Genomic DNA, 18995 nt, shown 5'->3' with positions numbered 1-18995 from the left:
TCATTTTCCTTCATCTTAAATAATTCGAATCTGTGTACAAGAATAGAAATTTTAGATTCTTTAACTTTATTTGTAACTTTATGAGTTACTTCAAGTGTATGCCAAATATCATATGCAGATGTGGCCGTTGACACCCTATTGAACTCATTCTTGTCAAGTGCACAGAATAGTGCATTCATGGTTTTGGAGTCCAAATTTGCATTGTTTCTTTGAGATGTAGTCCATTCTGAGAAAGGAATCATTGGTTTCTCATATTTTTTTTCCAATATGTTTTAAAGTTCATAACCAATTGATTGAAGGTAAATCTTCATTCGGCACTTCCAATAGTTGTAGTTCAATCCATCGAACATTGGTGGACGATTTGTAGAGTGACCTTCTTTGAATTGTGGTGTATTTGTAGATGCCATCTTTCACATTGCTCTGATACCAAATGTAGGATCTAAAATAGATACACTAGAACACTAGAGGGGGGTGAATAGTATTTTTTTAAAATTTATGCAAAGTAGATTATAAATTGCAAAGAAAAATGGCAATCTCAAAAATTTACAAACACAAACACAAAGTTTTATACTGGTTCCACCAATCCGGTGTATATCCAATCCCCAAGCAAATCTCGCTTGAGAGTTTCCACTATGATTTTAAATAAACTTATAAAATCAAAAGCAAACCTGACCAATTTGCAAGTCCCTGTAAATTACAACACCAATTGACAAACACATTGCCAATTTGCACACCAATCTCTAAACCAAGAGATTAACACCTTTCACAAATCGAGAGAACTTTTGAAGCAACAATTTTAACTCCTATAAGCCTTGATTTGTAGTGTAGTGTAGTAGTGGCTTAGGAATGATTCTAACTTCTGTAAATTGCCTAAACAATAAGTATTTGAATGATGTTCGAAGGCAATTTCAGAAACTTTTATTTTTCTTAAAATCTAAATGTTTTTCACTTGAAAAATGCACAAAGATCAAAGCTTATAGGTATGTAAGTCTCTGCATTTTTTCTGAACAAATAACCTATTTATAGCCCTTGAAGAGACAATTATTTGAACTTTAAAAACGTTTAAAAACGACTATAAACAGTCATAAATTCAAACTTTAAAATCTGAAAAAACTGTATCTGTAGTCGACTACAAGACAGAATAGTCGATTATACTGAGTTTAAACAGACTCTGTGGAGTCAGAAAATTTCTCAGTAGTCGACTATAAAGGTCATTAGTCGACTATACTGTAATTAGACAGAAACTTAAAAAATGTATTTTGCCTTCAGTAGTCGACTATAAAGTCAATTAGTCGACTATACTGTAAAATAACAGAAACTTATATTTCTGTCATAAGCTTGAGTAGTCGACTATTATTCAAATTAGTCGACTATACTGTAAACTGACAGAAACTTATATTTAAGTCATATACATGAGTAGTCGACTACTATTCTAATTAGTCGACTACTAAGAGTAAAAAAATATGAATTAAATATTTTGATACTCAATAATTAACTATAACTCTAATGGTTAACATATGAGATTTCTATAGTTAACCAACACACTAAACCTATGTTAGTGTGTTCTAATATTTATGTGTGTGTGTGTGAGTGATCAAGGCTTGTACAATAATTCTAAGTAAAGAAAATATAAAATATATTATCTCATATGTTCTTCATCTCCTTCACTTCATAATGCCTTGAACTTAACTTGCACTTGTTCATATTTTGATATTGAAAGCTGCATATAAAAGTTAGTGCATTTGTATAACACACATTGTATAAATTGTTATCATCGAAATAATATCATGGAGACATGATATAAAAACATGTGCAAGGTACTATGCCAATTGAAAAAACATGTCTCTAACTGGAGAAGACTATGGAGAGACCGAGGACGGAGCCAATAGAAGAGCTCCATGAAGTCCTTATTAACCAAGTAGGAATGAAGACAATCAAGATTGGGTCCGGATTAGTCAAGCCCTTGAGAGGGGATATGGTTAAAATTTTAAAAGCCAATACTGATGTATTTGCTTGGAGATCGGACGACATGCTAGGGGTTCCCCCAAGATAATGTGTCACGAATTGGCCGTGGATAAGCATGTCAAACATGTTCAACAGAAGAAGAGACATCTTAGCCTAGAATGCCAGAAGGCAGCAACATATGAGGTGAAGAGGCTTTTGAAAGCCGACTTTATCCAAGAAGTCCAATACCCAAAGTGGTTAGCCAATGTTGTCCTGGTGAAAAAAAATACTGAACAAGTGGAGGATGTGTGTAGACTTCACCGACCTTAATAAAGCTTATCCTAAAGATAGTTATCCCCTACCTTCGATCGACTAGTTAGTCGACAAGAGCGCGGGACATGAACTGCTTAGTTTCATGGATACCTTCTCTGGCTATAATTAAATTTTCATGTCTAAGCATGATCTAGAGAAGACTTCTTTCATTACCGATATGGATACGTACTGTTACAAAATGATGCCCTTTAGACTGAAGAATGCTAGAGCTACCTACCAGAGACTTGTAGCCAAGGTTTTCCAGCATTAGATTGGTCACAATCTTGAAGATTACATGGATGATCTATTGGTGAAATACAAATAAGCGTCTGCTCATATTTCAGATTTGGACGAGACCTTTTCAACCCTAAGGAGATATCGAATGAAACTCAATCCAGCTAAGTGTGCATTCGGAGTATAATTAGGGAAATTTCTTAGATTCATGATTACTCAAAAAGGTATTGAGACCAACCCTGAAAAGATTGCTGCAATAGAGCGACTCCCTGAGCTGCGTACTTTGAGAGAGATTCAGAGGTTGAATGGAAGAGTTGCAGGTCTAGGTCGATTTTTATCTATGTCCGCCGAGAGAAGCCTCACTTTCTTTAAAATTTTGAGAGGAAACAAAAGCTCGAAGGAGGGTATAGTCTGGACGACTGAATGTAAAGCAACATTTCAAGATCTCACAGCTTACTTAAGCACAAAGCCACTGTTGAGCCAACCTATGAGAGGGGAGACTTTGTTTTTATACATAGCCGTCTCCTCTGAAGTAGTTAGCTCTGTCCTTGTTCGGGAGGAAGAAAATACTCAAAAGCCTATCTATTATGTGAGTCGAATCCTCCGAGCAGGCAAACTCAATTATCCATCTATAGAGAAAGCAACCTTTACCTTCATCCTTACGGCCAGAAGACTCCGTCCTTATTTTCAGGCTCACCCCATTATTGTCAGGATGAGCCTACCCTTAAATAAAGCTTTGGGAAGCCCTACAACATCAGGAAGAATGGTTGTCTGGGTGGTTGAGCTTAGCGAACACGATGTCTAATTTGAACCTTGAATAGCTATTAAAGCTCAAGCTTTGGTTGATTTCTTGATCGAATCGACTCCCCAAAGTGATGAACCAGAAGTACTCGTGCCACCTCCTCAACCTTCACCCCAGAGTAACAGGCAATTCCTCCAACTCGTCGTGCTTTGGAGCATGATTCACCCGAATATGACTTGTGGTGGCTACTACAAGTAGATGGATCCTCTGGAGAAGCCGGCAGTGGAGCAAGAGTTGTGTTACAAAGCCCTGACGGGTCGATATATGAGCATTCTATTTCCTTTAAATTCTCGACCTCGAACAACGAAGCTGAATATGAAGCTCTACTCGCTGGCCTCTGAGTATCACGAGCTTTGAGAGCCGAACAACTTTATATTCTAGTTGACTCACAATTAATGGTCTATCAAATCAACTGACACTATGCTGCTTAGGACCCAAGGATGGCCCTATATCTTCGGGTCACGAAAGAACTTCTAACAGGCTTCCTAGAATCCAAGATAGTTCAAGTTCCTCGAGCCCTTAATGCTCAAGCAGATGCCCTCTCCAAACTAGGATCAACGAATTCTGGAATTTGCTCTAGACCTGTCTATACTGACACACTTGAGCACCCCAATATCTCGAAGCCGTCAAAGATACATATGGAGACAGAAGAACCTATACCACCTTATTAGCTAGATCCCATCATACTTTATCTAACACGAGGTATTTTTCCTGGAGATCGAGTTGAAGCCAAGCGCATATTAAGGAATTCTCGCCGCTACCTCATGATTAAAAGTCAACTTTGTCGAATGTCCTATGTTGATAGTAGTATAGGACCCTACTTGTGATGTCCATGACCACCAGAAGCTCTCTACGTGCTTAGAAAAAATCCATGAAGGTATATACGGGAATCATCCAGGAGCTCGAACCCTAGCGCAAAAAAATCATTCGTCATGGTTATTATTGGCCGACTATCTTAGCCGACTCAATGAAGCTAGTATCATATTGTCAAAGGTGTCAATTCTTTTTATCCATTCCTCGAGCAGCCGTGACGAAGTTGACTCCTATTTTGAGCCCTATACCTTTCGCCCAATGGGGCTTAAATCAGTTAGGACCTCTCCATATAGCTTCAGGGCAGAGGAAATTCCTAGTGGCAATTGATTACTTCACTAAATGGATCGAGGCCGAACTGCTGGCTAAGATTGGTGAGAGTAACATCATAAACTTCGTGTGGAAATCAATTGTTTATTGTTTCGGTGTGCCTCGATCATTCATTACCTACAACGACACCCAATTTGATAGTAAGGGTTTCCGTGATATTTGTGAAGAGTACAACATTCACCTCAAGTTCACCTCAGTTGCTCACCCAAAATCAAATGGACTTGCAGAAGCTACCAACAAGTGCATTCTTCAAGCATTAAAGAAGAAGGTGGATACCGTCCTAGGACAATGGTTGGAGGAGTTACCGAGTATCCTATGGTCATACTGCAGAACCCATAAGAATTCAACAGGGGAGACTCCCTTTAAGCTGGCATATGAGGCTGAAGCAGTTACTCCAGTTGAAGTAGGTATGCCGACCATTCGGATGCGACATTTTGATGAAGACATGAACTCGGTAGGACTTCGAGTCAACCTCGACCTCTTAGAAGAAACTAGAGAGAAAGCACTTCGGACTCAGGTCATCAATCAATAACGAATCGCTCGCCACTACAATAGTAAGATTCGTCCAAGAAGATTCAATGTTGGGGACCTTGTCCTTCGTAAAGCAGTCTTTGACAAAGACACCCGGCGAGCCAAACTAGCTCATAATTAGGAAGGTCCCTATACATTCCTAGAGGAACTTAGAATGTGTACCTATTGGCTAAAGGCCCCAGAAGAATCCTTCATCATCCATGGAATATTGAACACTTACAACGGTTTTTCCTTGAACTTTAAAGTTTAATCTTTCTTAAGCCCTATAGATTTCTTTTGAAGAATGCATGCATTAAATAGTATGTTTAAAAAGAAGGCTTTAGTCAAAATTATGCATTCTTGTCATAACTAAGAAATGCGATATCCAAGCCCTTGGTACATTATCAGGAATAACCTCAAGGCACAACCCTTTGGCTGACTGTCACAGTCGTCTCTCGGTCTTAGGGGAAGAAAAGACCTAGTTGACTCTCTTGAGCCTAGACGTTTAACTTTCGAGTCAGATTCCAAGCCCTTGGTACCTTATCAAGAATAAACTCAAAGTACAACCCTTTGGTCGACTCCCATAGTCATCTCTCAGCCTTAGGAGAAGGAAAGACCTAGTCAACTCTCTCGAGCCTAGGTGTTCGACTTCCGAGTTAGATTCCAAGCCCTTGGTACCTTATCAAGAATAGACCCAAGGCACAACCCTTTGGTTGACTCCCACAGTCATCTCTCGGTCTTAGGGGAAGGAAAGACCTAATCAACTCTCTCAAGCCTAGGCGTTCGACTTCTGAGTCAGATTCTAAGCTCTTGGTACTTTATCAGGAATAAATCTAAGGCACAACCCTTTGGCCGACTCTCACAGTCATCTCTCGGCCTTAAGGGAAGGAATGCCCTAGTCGACTCTCTCAAGCCTAGGCACTTGACTCCAAAATCGAATCACATGCTTTTAGAAAATTTACAAGTAATGATATTGACTAAGTTCTAAGCATTTCAGAATTCTATCTAAATAAAAGCATCATAAACTCGAGATAAAATAGATTCTTCCTAGATCAACACTATTTGTTTACAATCATACTAAAAACACCTATAATAAGTCAAGAAAAAAGGGGGAGAGATGGGGAAAGGGAACAATAAGTTCTCAATTATCACCACCCATGAGAGCTTCTTGGGATGGAGTGACAGCTTCTTGGACAGCCGCATGTTCCTCCTCTGTGCCATCTGAAGATTTATCATCATTACCCAAGATTAAGTTCAGTCCCCCTCCCTTTGCCTCGAACTCTTTTAGAAGATCGAGACAGCAGGAGACTTGGGAAGGATAATAATGATCAAGAGGAGGATGTGAGCTAGGAGGCACTAGGGAAGTGAAGTAATCAACCCCAGCTTTACATGCTAAGACTACCTCGACTTTCCCTATAGAACCATGACGCCAATCTTTAATTATTTTCTCCCTATATTGTTACGAGTCGAAATGAGCTAGCTTGTCCTTCAAGTTCTTCACCATGGTGAAGGACGCTTGACGACTCGACTGCTCTTTCTCGAGATCACGCCTCAATTATTCGATTGAGAGATGACTCGATTGAACTTCTTCCTCGGCAGCTATCTTCAGGCCCCTTTTGGATTCAACCTCCTTAGTTAAAGCGGCCAGCTGATCGTCTCATTCTTTGATCCCTCACTGGAGACGATTGATCTCCCTCTTTTGATGAGCTACTTCTCTCTTCAGCTCTCCAATCATAGATGCCTGCTTATCACTCAGAGACCAAAGCCCTTCGAGGAATCTATCTCTAGCATTCACTTCTTGGCGCCAGCAAGCTTCGATGGTGTTCAACTCAACCTCCAAGGCACTGACCCTATTCTCCGCCTCCTCCTTGTCCGCATTCTCCTTTTCTATCTCCGATAGCCACCCCTGTGCAGCGTCATGCATGTGCTTAAGTCACTCATATAGTTCTTGCTCTATCAGCACACCTCGGACTAGATGAGCCTTGAGAGCTAGATGCAAACCAAAGCTTGGCATCCTCTTCAAGATACCATCATCCTTAGGAAGGGAGAATTGTTGTACGGTCGTGATTGGAGCTGAGAGGGATCCCAGAATAGAAGTCACTTTGTCAAGATATGCAGGCGGGACAAACTTGTCACCCTCGGAGAGCTCTTTCCTTAGCGAGCAAGGGCCTAGTGGCACTCCTGCTAGCATCACTTTGGCTCTCTCCCAATCTTGGAAATCTACTTCCAAAATCTAGTGAGGGAAAGGCCAACCATCCCCTCCCTTTCTTTGATCTCATATTCCCCGATAGTTCCTTCTGCTTGGGGCTCATGGAGGGGTGCGGTTTCTTCAGCCATTTTCCTCACCGGCTCAACCGGCTCTTTGACTGGTCTATGAGATGATGCCGACTCAGAAACCAGGTCGACAATTTCAATACTAGCTATAGTATCAGCGGGTTTAGTCGATCTCACCACCTCCTCAGCCACCGGAGGAATAAGAGGATCTTCAGCGACGACCTTATCCCCTTCACTGACTCGAGTGCCCGACTGTTCTTCAAGTGGCCCTCGTTTTGTAGTAGGGCTAACTCGGGGCGCCTCAGTAACTTTTGTTGCAGCTAGCTGATGGCCACATCTAGTCGCCAGTTTCTTAATATTTCTCCTCTTTCCTAGTTGGACAGCTAATTCGCTCATCCGAGACCTCAGCTCGGATGTCTCCTTAGGATTCAAATATCCCCTCGACCTCTTTTGGGGCCTATCATCAGACCCTGACTCCTCACCTTTAGATCTTGCTTCCTAACTTCTTGCAAGAGGGAGTGCGAACATGATCGCCCTGGCTTGATTGGCTTCAGTAGGCAAGACATACGAGATGTGCGCCACCCGAAGTGACACCAAGTCAAAGAGGTTAGTCCTCTCTCTAGATCCAATATAGGATTGGATCTTCTCTAGTTGTCGTCTTTTCTCAGCTTCGAGAGGCCTTGGTTTCAACACATCTTTATTGATATAAGGCCACTCCGAGCATGAGAGAGTTTCATCAGCTCCGAGAACCCAAAAGAAATGTCCTTTCCAGTCCCTATTGGACTCTGGAGCATCAGAAATGAACTTGAAGTTGCTTGTATAATAGAAAAAGAAGTGCAGATCCTTTTTGGTTGACTTAATGCTAACCAAGTGACCGAATAAATTCATAGTGGAAAGAACACCTACCTGGAAGCAGATGACTATGAAAGCCATCAGAATCCCCATTGCATTCGGGACGAGTTGAGAGGGGGAGATCCCCATAGCACCGCATGCCTCCTTTACGAATGGATGAAGAGGCAATCGAAGTCCTTGATCAAGGTGGGCCAAGTAAAATAGCGCTCTGTTGGGACCATGGCGATATACTGGGTCATTTCCCTCAGGAACCATCAACTTGAGATCTCTGGGAATATCATACAGGCTGTAGAATTTCTCGAGATTCCCCGTAAATATTTTTGAAGGAATGGGACGAAGAAGATTCATCATTTCTTCATTGCGACCAACGATAAAGCTTTGAGATCCATGGCAAATTCTTTGGTTGAAGAAAGCTTTGAAGAAGAGGAGAAACGCATTGAAAATTAGAGCGAATAATGACAGAGTGTTCTTCTTCCTTTCTCATAAAGCTATTTTATGACTTTCAATCGCCAGGTGGGCTTATCCTAATGATCGTCACTTTTAGAGATGAACAGAGGAGATTCAACTCGTAACTCTAAGCATTTTGAATTTTGAGATTTGAAACATCACATCCCTCCTGGGGTCCCACGTTGTGTTCTAAAGAATCAAAGTGTCATCATTAAATCTCCACCAACCGACAAACTGTTGCATCATATCATATAGCAGTGATTAAGTCCTCTCGAAAATATATAATAGAGAGAGAAGAATAATCTAGTGAGTCGACATCTCAATCGACCAGAATAGTGACACCCCCTATGACGGCTCGAAAGGCGGTACTAGTCGGCTCGGAGTAGTTAGTAAATTCCTACAAGTTTACAAAGAAGACAACTCATTTAACAAAAATTTTGAGGCTTCACAAAATCAGGAGAACAAAAGATTTTTTCATTCATTGATCAAGTATTACAAAGTATCAGATATACAAGACGACTATGAAAGAATTCCTATAAAATCTATTGAAAATCCATTCCAGCTCCTGGAGTCGAAGGTGGGGAACTTTTAGGAGTAGTCGGTAGAGGAGACAATCGACCCTGCTCTTCATTTGAATCATCTTTAGTCTCATCAAGGTCGAATCTTCCTCCTAGCGCTTCCATTTCCTCCAGCTCTCCTAAACAGCTGGCGACCATGGAGGGATATTGAAAACGATTGGGGATACTTTTCAAATCGGCTGGGAGCTAAGCAAATAAGTGATCATATCCGGCCTTACAAGCTAATGCCACCTCTGTTTTCCAAAGCAAACTTTCGTGATAAGTGTCGATAATATCTTGACAATAAGAATCGAGGATCTCCTGGCAATGCTTGTTGACAATTTCCTACTGATGGGATTCAGACTTGAGGTATGTGACCTTTTCTCGGAGCTTGGTGATTGTTATATGTTTTTCGCCTAATTGACACTTTGCGTGCGCCACCGCCTCCTTTTCTGCTCGAGCCAACACCTTAGCACGATCCCTCTCTTGAAGCACTTCATGTGACTTCTATCGAAGATTAGTGACTTCAGAAGTGTTGGAGACTGATTCTTTGACAGCTTGTTGTCGACTAATTTTCTCATTGGCCCTTAATAATTCCACCTCCCCAAGAAGCTTATGGTACTCAGTCCACAAATGTTCTACTCGACCGTATAACTCTTTTTCTTATACGGCTCCTCGAGTAAAGTAGTTGCGGAGAGCATGATGAAGACCGAGGTCGGGTACCTTCTCCAGATACTTCTCATATTCTGGGAGGAGGAATTGGTCAACCACCCTAGACTAGACTCGGCGAGACCCAAGGACAGTTCCTCAAACATCGAGGTGATGTTTAGCTTCAAAGCGGAACTCCGGTACGAGTTCCATCCCATTGTTAGCACCAGGCGAGGAAAGTCCGGTGAGGCATATTCTTATATTGTCCCATTCTCCCTCTTCCACGTCAGAGAATTTATGAGGAAAAGGATACTTCAGATCGACAGAGGGTCCCATCTCTTCATGAGCCGGCTCCTCTCTCTGTCGAGTCGACTCCTGACGACGATCCGACGATTGCTCTCCAACCTGCATCCTCTCCCCAACTATTTCTCATAGAGAGGCCTCAGATGATTCTCTCAAGATCTCTCTCTCTCTCGAATCGCCCAAAGGGACGATATTAGTCTGCCTCTCTTCCTCCCTCGTTTGAAGCATTCCTTCAGATTTTCTTTTTCTCATCCTAAGAGTGAGGGAAGCAGCGCTTTCTTCACCGACCGATTATATCCCTAAAGAATAAAAATCTTCACGAAGACGTTTAGCTGGCCTAACAGATGGATCCCCCTGGGGATCGACTGGCCTAGTTGTGGGCATCATAGTCGCCTCCCTTGATCCAGTGATGAGGATCGTAGCCCTATCTATGTCTCGAGAAGCTTTCGGCTCAATTGACACCGTGGTCATGCGCAATACTAATCTATCGAGCAGATCTTCAAAGTGGTGAGAGTCTGCTAATCCTTTGATTAAGTCGAGTTGGTTTTTCTCTTCCGAAGACAACGTATTTCTAGCAAGAGTATCCCTCCTTATCTCGGGCCAATCGGAACAACGCATCTCCAAATCATCCCTAATCACCCAAACAAACTTCTCCTTCCAATCCTTATATGAATATGGAAGATCTACGATCAATTTAAACTTTCCTATCATTTGAAAATGATAACGGGACTCCTTTTGATTTACCTTTACGACCACCAAATGAGCGAAGATCTTCAGAGTAAGCCTGATTGCCAACCAATGGCATATTACCGTGAATGCCACAGCAATAGCTATGGCGTTCGGTTTCATTTGCGTAGGCGAAACTCCTAGCATCTCAAATAGTTGTTTCAGAAATGGAGGTAGGGGTAATCTTAAACCGCACTCTAAGTGTCTCAAGTAGAGAGGATGCCATTCAGGCCCATGGTCAAAAACAACCTCTGAACTTGTCGGAGTGAGTAGCTCATATCCTGTAGGGTGTTAAACTTTTTAGACATTGTCCTCAATTGAGTCAAGGTTACTTTGGAATGAGTTCTTTCCAGAAGATCCCGACGATAAACCATTTCTAAAGGCATAGAGAAACAAAAAGATAATTGGCAGGAAAAATGAGCAAAAGGACAAGAGAGATTGGGGAAGAAGAACGGTAAATCAGAAGGGAATTTGAAAGGGTGATAGCGGCGCATGATGGTTTTATATATATAAATATAAAAAACTCCTACTTTACAATTGTCAAGGTTCGAGCCGTTGGATTCAATTACCTCTTATGGTTAGAATCTATCCTTGGAATTTGAAATTCTCCCGAATGACGAAGCGCGCCCCCTTTCTTTTACCTCGAAGAACCCGTAATCTGCCAGGAGAGTAGCCCTGCTACAGTTATGATGATGCCCGCAAATGTCAGATAGTACAGTTCTTTAAATAAGATAATCTCTTCCCCTATTTGTCCTTTGATTATTTTTATTTCATTCGGACTCGTCTCAAGCCGACTCCAAGCGAAAGGGGCTAACTGTTATGGGGTATATCTGTTCTATGGATATATAATCTCATAAGTCGACATTTTGACTAGCCAGACAAGCCGACACTCTTGTGTCGACATGAAAGCCGATGTTGGTCGGCACGAGAGATCTTGACCTCCTAGACGAGTCGACATCTCTATATGGACTCAAGAGACGGTTGTTAGCTGGGACAAGACGATATTCCAACCAGTCGGACAAGCCGACACTCTTATGTCGATACAAAAGGCGATGTCAGTTGACACGAGAGTCAGCAACTCGAAGATATGATATTACATGCCTTGCTTCTCGACCAAGCTAAGAGATTATCCTGGCCTCGAACCTATTGACATAGGTGTCACTTCTCAATATTGCTTAATATTTGATAATCATCATTATGTCACCATCCTCAACAATCTTGAAGACTCGTCGGAATGCTGGGTCCCAATGCTGTTGAAGTGACCTCCCGTCACTCACAAACCGACACGTGTAGAGCAAAGGGTGACTCACCTTCCAGCTCATACTTTGTCATCGTCATTTGCATGGTTGAAATGATCAATCTGTCATTGACATCCTCTATAAATACAAGTACTATTCGAGCTAAAAAGAGAGGTTCACAATCTAAACCCCCCTAAAGCACACACTGCACAAAAACAAGAACACACGGTTTTTTTTTGACCACACTCAAGTTCATCAACTGACTTGATCGTTGGAGGTATCATGGGGGAACTCATCCCTGCCCTCTTACGACTCTTTTTGTGCAGATTGCTCGATCATTCTAATTCCAGAATCAGGCATAAAGTCGAAGAAGAAAGCGACACCCTCTATTTTTTTTATAATCTCCGTGACTTTAGTTGGTTGAGTGATATTTAGCATCAACATATATAATATTAAAATATTTATTTATTGATAATATACTAGTAATAACATAATATTAATATTATTAATAATATTATATCATATTAATAATATTATATCATATTAATAATATTATAGTATTATATTAATAATAAAATAATATTATTTTAAAAGTATTATATAATATATAACAATAACAAATTGATATACCAAAATAATTAAATGTATAATTATTTAAATATAATATGTAATAATTATAATATAAGAATAATTATAATATAATATAAGTCATTAAAATATGATATAATATTATAATACATTATACAATATCATATTGTATTATATTTAATACTTATAATACTATAATAAAAAAATCTAAATATTATAACACTTTATTTATAATATACTTTATTATAGTTAATATATAGTATATTAACAATATGTTTAATATTAATGTTGTAATGGGTCAAACTAGTGTTAAACAAAAACACTAAACACGACGTTTTGAAAATACTTTAAGAGAAAAACACAACATTATTGTGTTTTTTTTTTATAAAAATACAACAAGAAAAACATCATGATATACAAACGAAGTCCTATTGATCATTTTACTATTTTTTTCGCTGAGAATATTCAAATCCTTTAAGATTAGGCTTTTTGATGCTAAGAAATACAAACAACTACAAGTAAAAAGAGTGGAAAGAGAGGAGCAGATTGCAAAGTGTGTGAAAGAGGAATCTAGCTCCCCTTGAAGCAACTCATCAATCATGTTCTTCAAACACAAGACTAGTAGCTTTTATGAGATGATGTGTGATGGTTGTCCTTTGGTTCTCCATCAAATTGTTCAAAGCGAAAGGTGTCCTCTTCTCTGCTAACACAGTGATGACAGAGAGAGAGAGCGCTAGAGAGAGAAAGACAGATGCTCCCATTTTCCCAAGCAAGATGGGGCTGGAAATGGGCTGGCTGATTGGATTGGTATCTCTTTCTCTCTCTCCATCTTAATTTTTATCTCTTATATATAATATAATGCATCCGTAGAAAGCAACGTTTCCTTGTGACTGACTGCGACATGTCCTTCACTCCCCAGCTCCCCAACAAAACTCTCAGCACCTGATGCAGATGCAGCCCATGATGGCAACCTACGGTTCACCGAATCAGGTCACCACCGATATCATTCAGCAGGTCTCTCTCTCTCTCTCTCTCTCTCTCTTCTTTCTCTCTCTTTAATGATGTGGGGCTGGCTTATTTTGGGAAAAAAGATGAGATTTTTATGGCTAAAGATGGGATTTTTTTGGGTTTTGATGAATGACCCATTTCAAAATGTAGTGGCTTGTTGGGTTGTTTTCAAGGTTTCTTTGTGAATGGGTTTGTTGTGTTTTGCTCAATCTCATTGCCTCTCAAATCGGTGAGTGGTTTTTTTACTGGATTGAAAAAAAAAAAATTTAACTGCAGCAGTTCAATGTTTTTATTTTTATTTTCAAGTGGGAAAGCTTTCTAAAATTGGTTGGTATCGTTCTTGAAATAAGCAAGTCGTTTTTTCATAAATAAGTTTTTGATGGAAGAGTTTGGGGTTTATGTAGGGTTCTTGAAATAAGCAAGCCGTGATGTTTCTAAATCATTTTGTATACTCTCAACAGGCCATCAACTTTGTTTTTTTGTTTGTTCTTTTCTCATATCTTTATAAAAATATTTCTATTTTTATCCTATTGCTGATGTTACTCTAATCTCGCTGTCTGAGATCACAGGGATCATGGGATCGCTGTCTTTGATTTTTGCACGTCTCTTTCCCCTTTGAGACCATCATTTTTAGTTGATGTTAGTTGATGTTAGTTGTTATTTTTTTTAGTGTAATCATATGATCTCTTGATCAGTAGTTGCTAGCATTCACCAGCTAAAATAGTTTGCAATAGATACGGACAATATTGCTTGTATTATTAATGGACCTCTATTTTGTATTTGCCTCCTCCTTAGATGCTTGCGTTCGACCATCATTTTTCCTTTACTAGCATCAAATTTTTACTGCTCAACTTGTTCCATTTCTCTAGGTAACCTCATGTGTAGGAATGCATGAGATTTTATTTCTTATATGTGCATCAGAACAAGGTTTAGAGAAGCAAGCACCATATGTTTAGGCGTATTGCTCGAATGAGTCTTTGCTAACATTAAGTCTATAGAACACTTAAGTCTATAAAATGTTATAAAAAATTTGTTTCGGTACATTAATATAAGTTCAATGTAATGTCAACCTACAAATTTGGCTCAAGTTCCTGATAGGTATGAATGGGAAGGAGACTACCAAATGGCTAAAAATGTCAATTGGCATGTAGGAAAAGCTGCCTTATCAGTCATGCAACCAATGAGTAACTTTCGATAGTCTCCTAGATCAAAATAGAAACCACCATTTAGTAAAGAGTTTCTCTTGATGAGGGAAAAACCTTATTAAAGTTGTACATTCTGCGTGATCCCATTTCAGGATAAAAATGAATGAAAATGAGGTAAATAGTATATCTTCTCTCTATTGAATTTATGAATGAGAAATATATAACCCATAATAACCGCAAGATGCGTTCATGAACAAAATGGTATATCACCACTCCAAAATGAGGATTATCAGCCTGCCAGAAATTAAAAAAATAACCTGTATGCTGAATGGATAAATATAATAGTGGTATAGGCACTGGTTCAGTCTTTTTTCTATGTTGTACACGTGTATCGAAATGCACTTTTCACGCATCACTGTGTTCCCTACTTTAGTAAGTCTGTTATTGAGTTCTATGGCATATTTATTACACGGTAGCATATGTGATGGTGCAGACTAGATGTTTTCATGGTACAAATAATTTTAGATTAAAAGATGTCATTTGACCCCATCAAACTTTCGCCAAAGGAAAACCATGGTAAGCGTGATACCCCTAATCTGCTAGGATCTTGCAACTCTTTCAAACACTAAGCTACATACTTACTCATTGTTATTACGTTGAATGTGTCACAAATAGAATAATATGATTGCATTAACCTGTGGTTTCCTTTCATGTACTGCAGTGGTTTAGCTCAAAGCATATATATTTATTAGATTAGAAACTTAGAATAAGAAGGCACCTAGGTATTACATAAAACATTAAAGCATATTTCAATTCTTATCTTTCATATATTACATGCTCATCTCATGCTCCGTTTTCCTCTTTCACAAATTCAGCTGTCCTTTCTTTATCTACATTCAATGTTAAATTAGATAGTGTTGAACTGGTTAGCGTTCAGAACCTAATTTAACAACTACTGGAAGTTTGTCCATTTAATGTCTATCAATCTTGCAAGGTTTTAGACGTTAATCATCAGAAAACGTTACAGCCATCTGTTATAATTTTTTACGTAGACTAATGAATAAGTAGACAAGTTTGACTTGTTTGTTGTCATACTCAAATACTGCTCGGATGGAATCATGGAATCTTATCTTAACATTTCCTGAGTCCATTTCTAAGTAAGGCTTTTGCTGTTTTGTTATATTCCTTTTTGCTGCTTATAGCTTGCTTCTCTCAACGACGATTGATAGTTTTGGTGATTCCGCTTTTGCATTTTGCAGTATCTGGACGAGAACAAGCAGTTGATTCTGGCTATTCTTGAAAACCAAAATTCAGGAAAAGCTGATGAATGTGCTGAGTAAGTCTTGTAATTTGATTATCTTTATTAAACTAAACTCTGCCTCCAAGATCATCACATCATTTTTGTCATGTTTGTAATGAGTTTGATTCGAAACTTCAGTGTTTTGTAATAGCTTCATGGTCAACTGAGGCACATGCCCAGATTAGGCTTATGCTTAAGGACCTCTTTTTCTTTGACTGGAAGTGTTAATTTAAAACAATAAGCCTAGATGAGGTTCCATGATTGTGGACATCATTTTGGTGTTAAAAGTAGAACGAAGCTTGGTGTATTTGACTCCTAATTTAATATGTCGCAAGATTTGTTGTTGGTATTATCATTTTAAAACGTGCCTAAAGGTTTTGATGAATACTGGATTTTCAGAACCGAGTGTTCCGTAATGCTTATTAGCAGCAGTTAAACAAAAAACTATTGTCCATAGAACCTTCTGTGTAGTGCTAAAGATCTTGATGAATACTGGATGTTCACAGCTGAGTGTTCCTCTTTTAGTTATACTGGATTTTTCAGTTTAACGACGAATAATTCCTCCCTGGACTAGAGACAGGTTCTCTCTCAATATGTTAGGAGTCACCATGTGATGCATCTTTCTTTTGTTATTTTGACTAAATTGCTTTTAGAATACCTCAGTGTAGTTGATTGTTGAGAGAGCATACGAATGCATATGGTTTGGTTGTAACCATACATTCCCAGCCGCTTAATATAGCTAACCTAAAAATGTGATGGTTATGATGACAATATTATGCTTGTGACAAAATAGCACTTGAAGCATGACCTCTACATAACAGTAAATCCAGCCTTGTTACTATTTTGGTCTACAACTTGCCTGCTATACAAAATGGAAATTTACACCAGATATCGGAATTTATTCATGTTGGTTTTATTACCTAAAACTGGTGAGAGAAGTTTGATATTCGAGCGTAATGTGCAGCTAAGGGTTAAATTAATAATCTGAGGAATATCCGGAAACTGACATTAGTTCAGAAGATGTGGGGTCTACTTCATTATGAAAATTTATGTCATATAGCACGCATGTTGTCATTTACTCAAACCATCTTGACAAGAAATTCATTTTCTATCCTTTGAATCTATCTCTGGTCACAGGAATCAGGCTAAGCTTCAGAGGAATCTGATGTATCTTGCAGCCATTGCGGATAGCCAGCCCCAAGTTCCTACCATTGCTCAGGTATATATTGGTATTGGCTAACATCAATTATCGGTAGGGTTATTTTCAGATGCACTCTCTATAGTTAGGGGGCTGTAGCTGGTTATCACCCATGCATGTTCTAGTTTATTAGCACATACATCTTTTCATTGGTATTTTTTCAGTTTTGAAACTTTCTTGGGAAATGTATCATGGCCAGAGTTGGACATTGCTAAGAACATTTCCACATGATTCCTGTGGATGTTTAAAAACCAACAATAAGAAGTATGCAATCGAAAGATCAGTGGCTGTTTGTGCTAATAGAATAGAACAACAGTGATAAGCTACTATACGTCCATAGTACAAATGGATGTATTTGCAAACAGAGTAAGCAAAGGTTGGTGTCCCTCCAGTGTGTTTGCTGGTGTATCATGGACAATGGCAAATTACAGTCCAAATCATCCCCGGTCACCTGACCCTTCTCTCCATTTGTTTGTTGATCAATTTTCTTAAGCTCGATTTGTAAAAACCAACGCTGTTGCTGCTATGCAATCAAGTGCTCGCTACATGCAACAACACCAAGCAGCTCAACAGATGACCCCTCAATCTCTCATGGCTGCTCGCTCCTCAATGCTCTACTCACAGTCCCCAATGTCTGCACTCCAGCAGCAACAGCAGCAAGCAGCAATGCATAGCCAGCTCGCCATGAGCTCCGGAGGCAACAACAGCAGCACCGGAGGATTCACCATTCTTCATGGTGAAGCTAGCATAGGAGGCAATGGCTCAATGAATTCTGGTGGAGTCTTTGGAGATTTTGGACGGAGCAGCGGTGGGAAGCAAGAGACTGGGAGCGAAGGGCACGGGACAGAGACTCCTATGTACCTGAAAGGCTCTGAAGAAGAAGGAAACTGAGATATCTTGTGTGTCCCTGTGGCTTTTGTTTGTGAACTATCTTCTTTAATTATCGGTATTAGTATAGGTAGTAGTAGACTCTATGGAGGGTTTTGTTGACTTTGTGTGAGTTGTTGGTGTTGTGGGATTGTGCTTTGAGAGCAACTAGCTTTTGTAAATTAGTAGGCTGAGGAGTTGTTAGTAGTGCTATTGAATGGGTTAGATGCCTCTCTTGCTGATATATGTTTGGTATTATGGTGGCTTACGACTGTGAGCCTGTTAGTTGATGAACGTTGCTGCTAAATTATGGTGAAATTTTGATGGGGGCTTATTAGCTCTCGAAGAGTACCTTATAGTTTGCTAACTTTGCACATATGTACTCGCTTGTTTTTGGCAGCGCTTGCATACCTAAAATTTCTAATTCTGTACTTTATTACCTTTTGTTATGCAAATATCGTAGGATTTTCCTCGAATTTTCTCAGGTGAGGCTCACAAGCTTAGTTTTGTATCTGGCATACTGTCCCATGTTGAGGATGGATTGAGTTGCTGGAATCAATAGAAGGCTAGGAAGAAGATTATAAAAAAATAGAAGGAAGTATGAAGGAAACATAAAAAAATATATCATTTGTACAGTGCTAACTAAGTATAAGATTTGGATATTGTTTGGGGGTTTAGCCTTTATCCTGTGCATGCATGTCTAAAATGGCGAGAAAATTAAGACTAATGGAGATAACAAAAAGAATTAGAATGGTTTGCATTAGGGTGTCTAAAATGGCGAGAAAATTAAGACTAATGGAGATAACAAAAAGAATTAGAATGGTTTGCATTAGGGTGTCGGTCATCCCCCATCATTGATAACAAGAAAACATACATACGACCCCATCATTGATAACAAGAAA

General features: G+C 39.4%; 2 protein-coding genes across 2 annotated transcripts; both read left to right on the top strand.

Annotated features, from left to right (window-relative positions):
• Positions 1191-18387, top strand: LOC109844427 (GRF1-interacting factor 1-like). Its single transcript, XM_020413447.1, has 3 exons — positions 1191-1197; positions 7828-7832; positions 17735-18387. The coding sequence occupies exon 3, from the start codon at positions 17752-17754 to the stop codon at positions 18115-18117; it is 366 nt and encodes a 121-aa protein (XP_020269036.1). The 5' UTR covers positions 1191-1197; positions 7828-7832; positions 17735-17751; the 3' UTR covers positions 18118-18387.
• LOC109844426 (GRF1-interacting factor 1-like) lies at positions 13512-17321 on the top strand. Its single transcript, XM_020413446.1, has 3 exons — positions 13512-13589; positions 15988-16064; positions 17166-17321. Exons 1-3 carry the CDS (start codon positions 13521-13523, stop codon positions 17266-17268), a joined length of 249 nt encoding a protein of 82 aa, XP_020269035.1. The 5' UTR covers positions 13512-13520; the 3' UTR covers positions 17269-17321.

Source organism: Asparagus officinalis, chromosome 6 (genome assembly GCF_001876935.1).
Source record: "Asparagus officinalis chromosome 6, Aspof.V1, whole genome shotgun sequence".
Classification (NCBI taxonomy): Eukaryota; Viridiplantae; Streptophyta; class Magnoliopsida; order Asparagales; family Asparagaceae; genus Asparagus; species Asparagus officinalis.
Note: the sequence above shows the minus strand (reverse complement) of the source record. Positions and strands in the feature narration are given on the sequence as shown.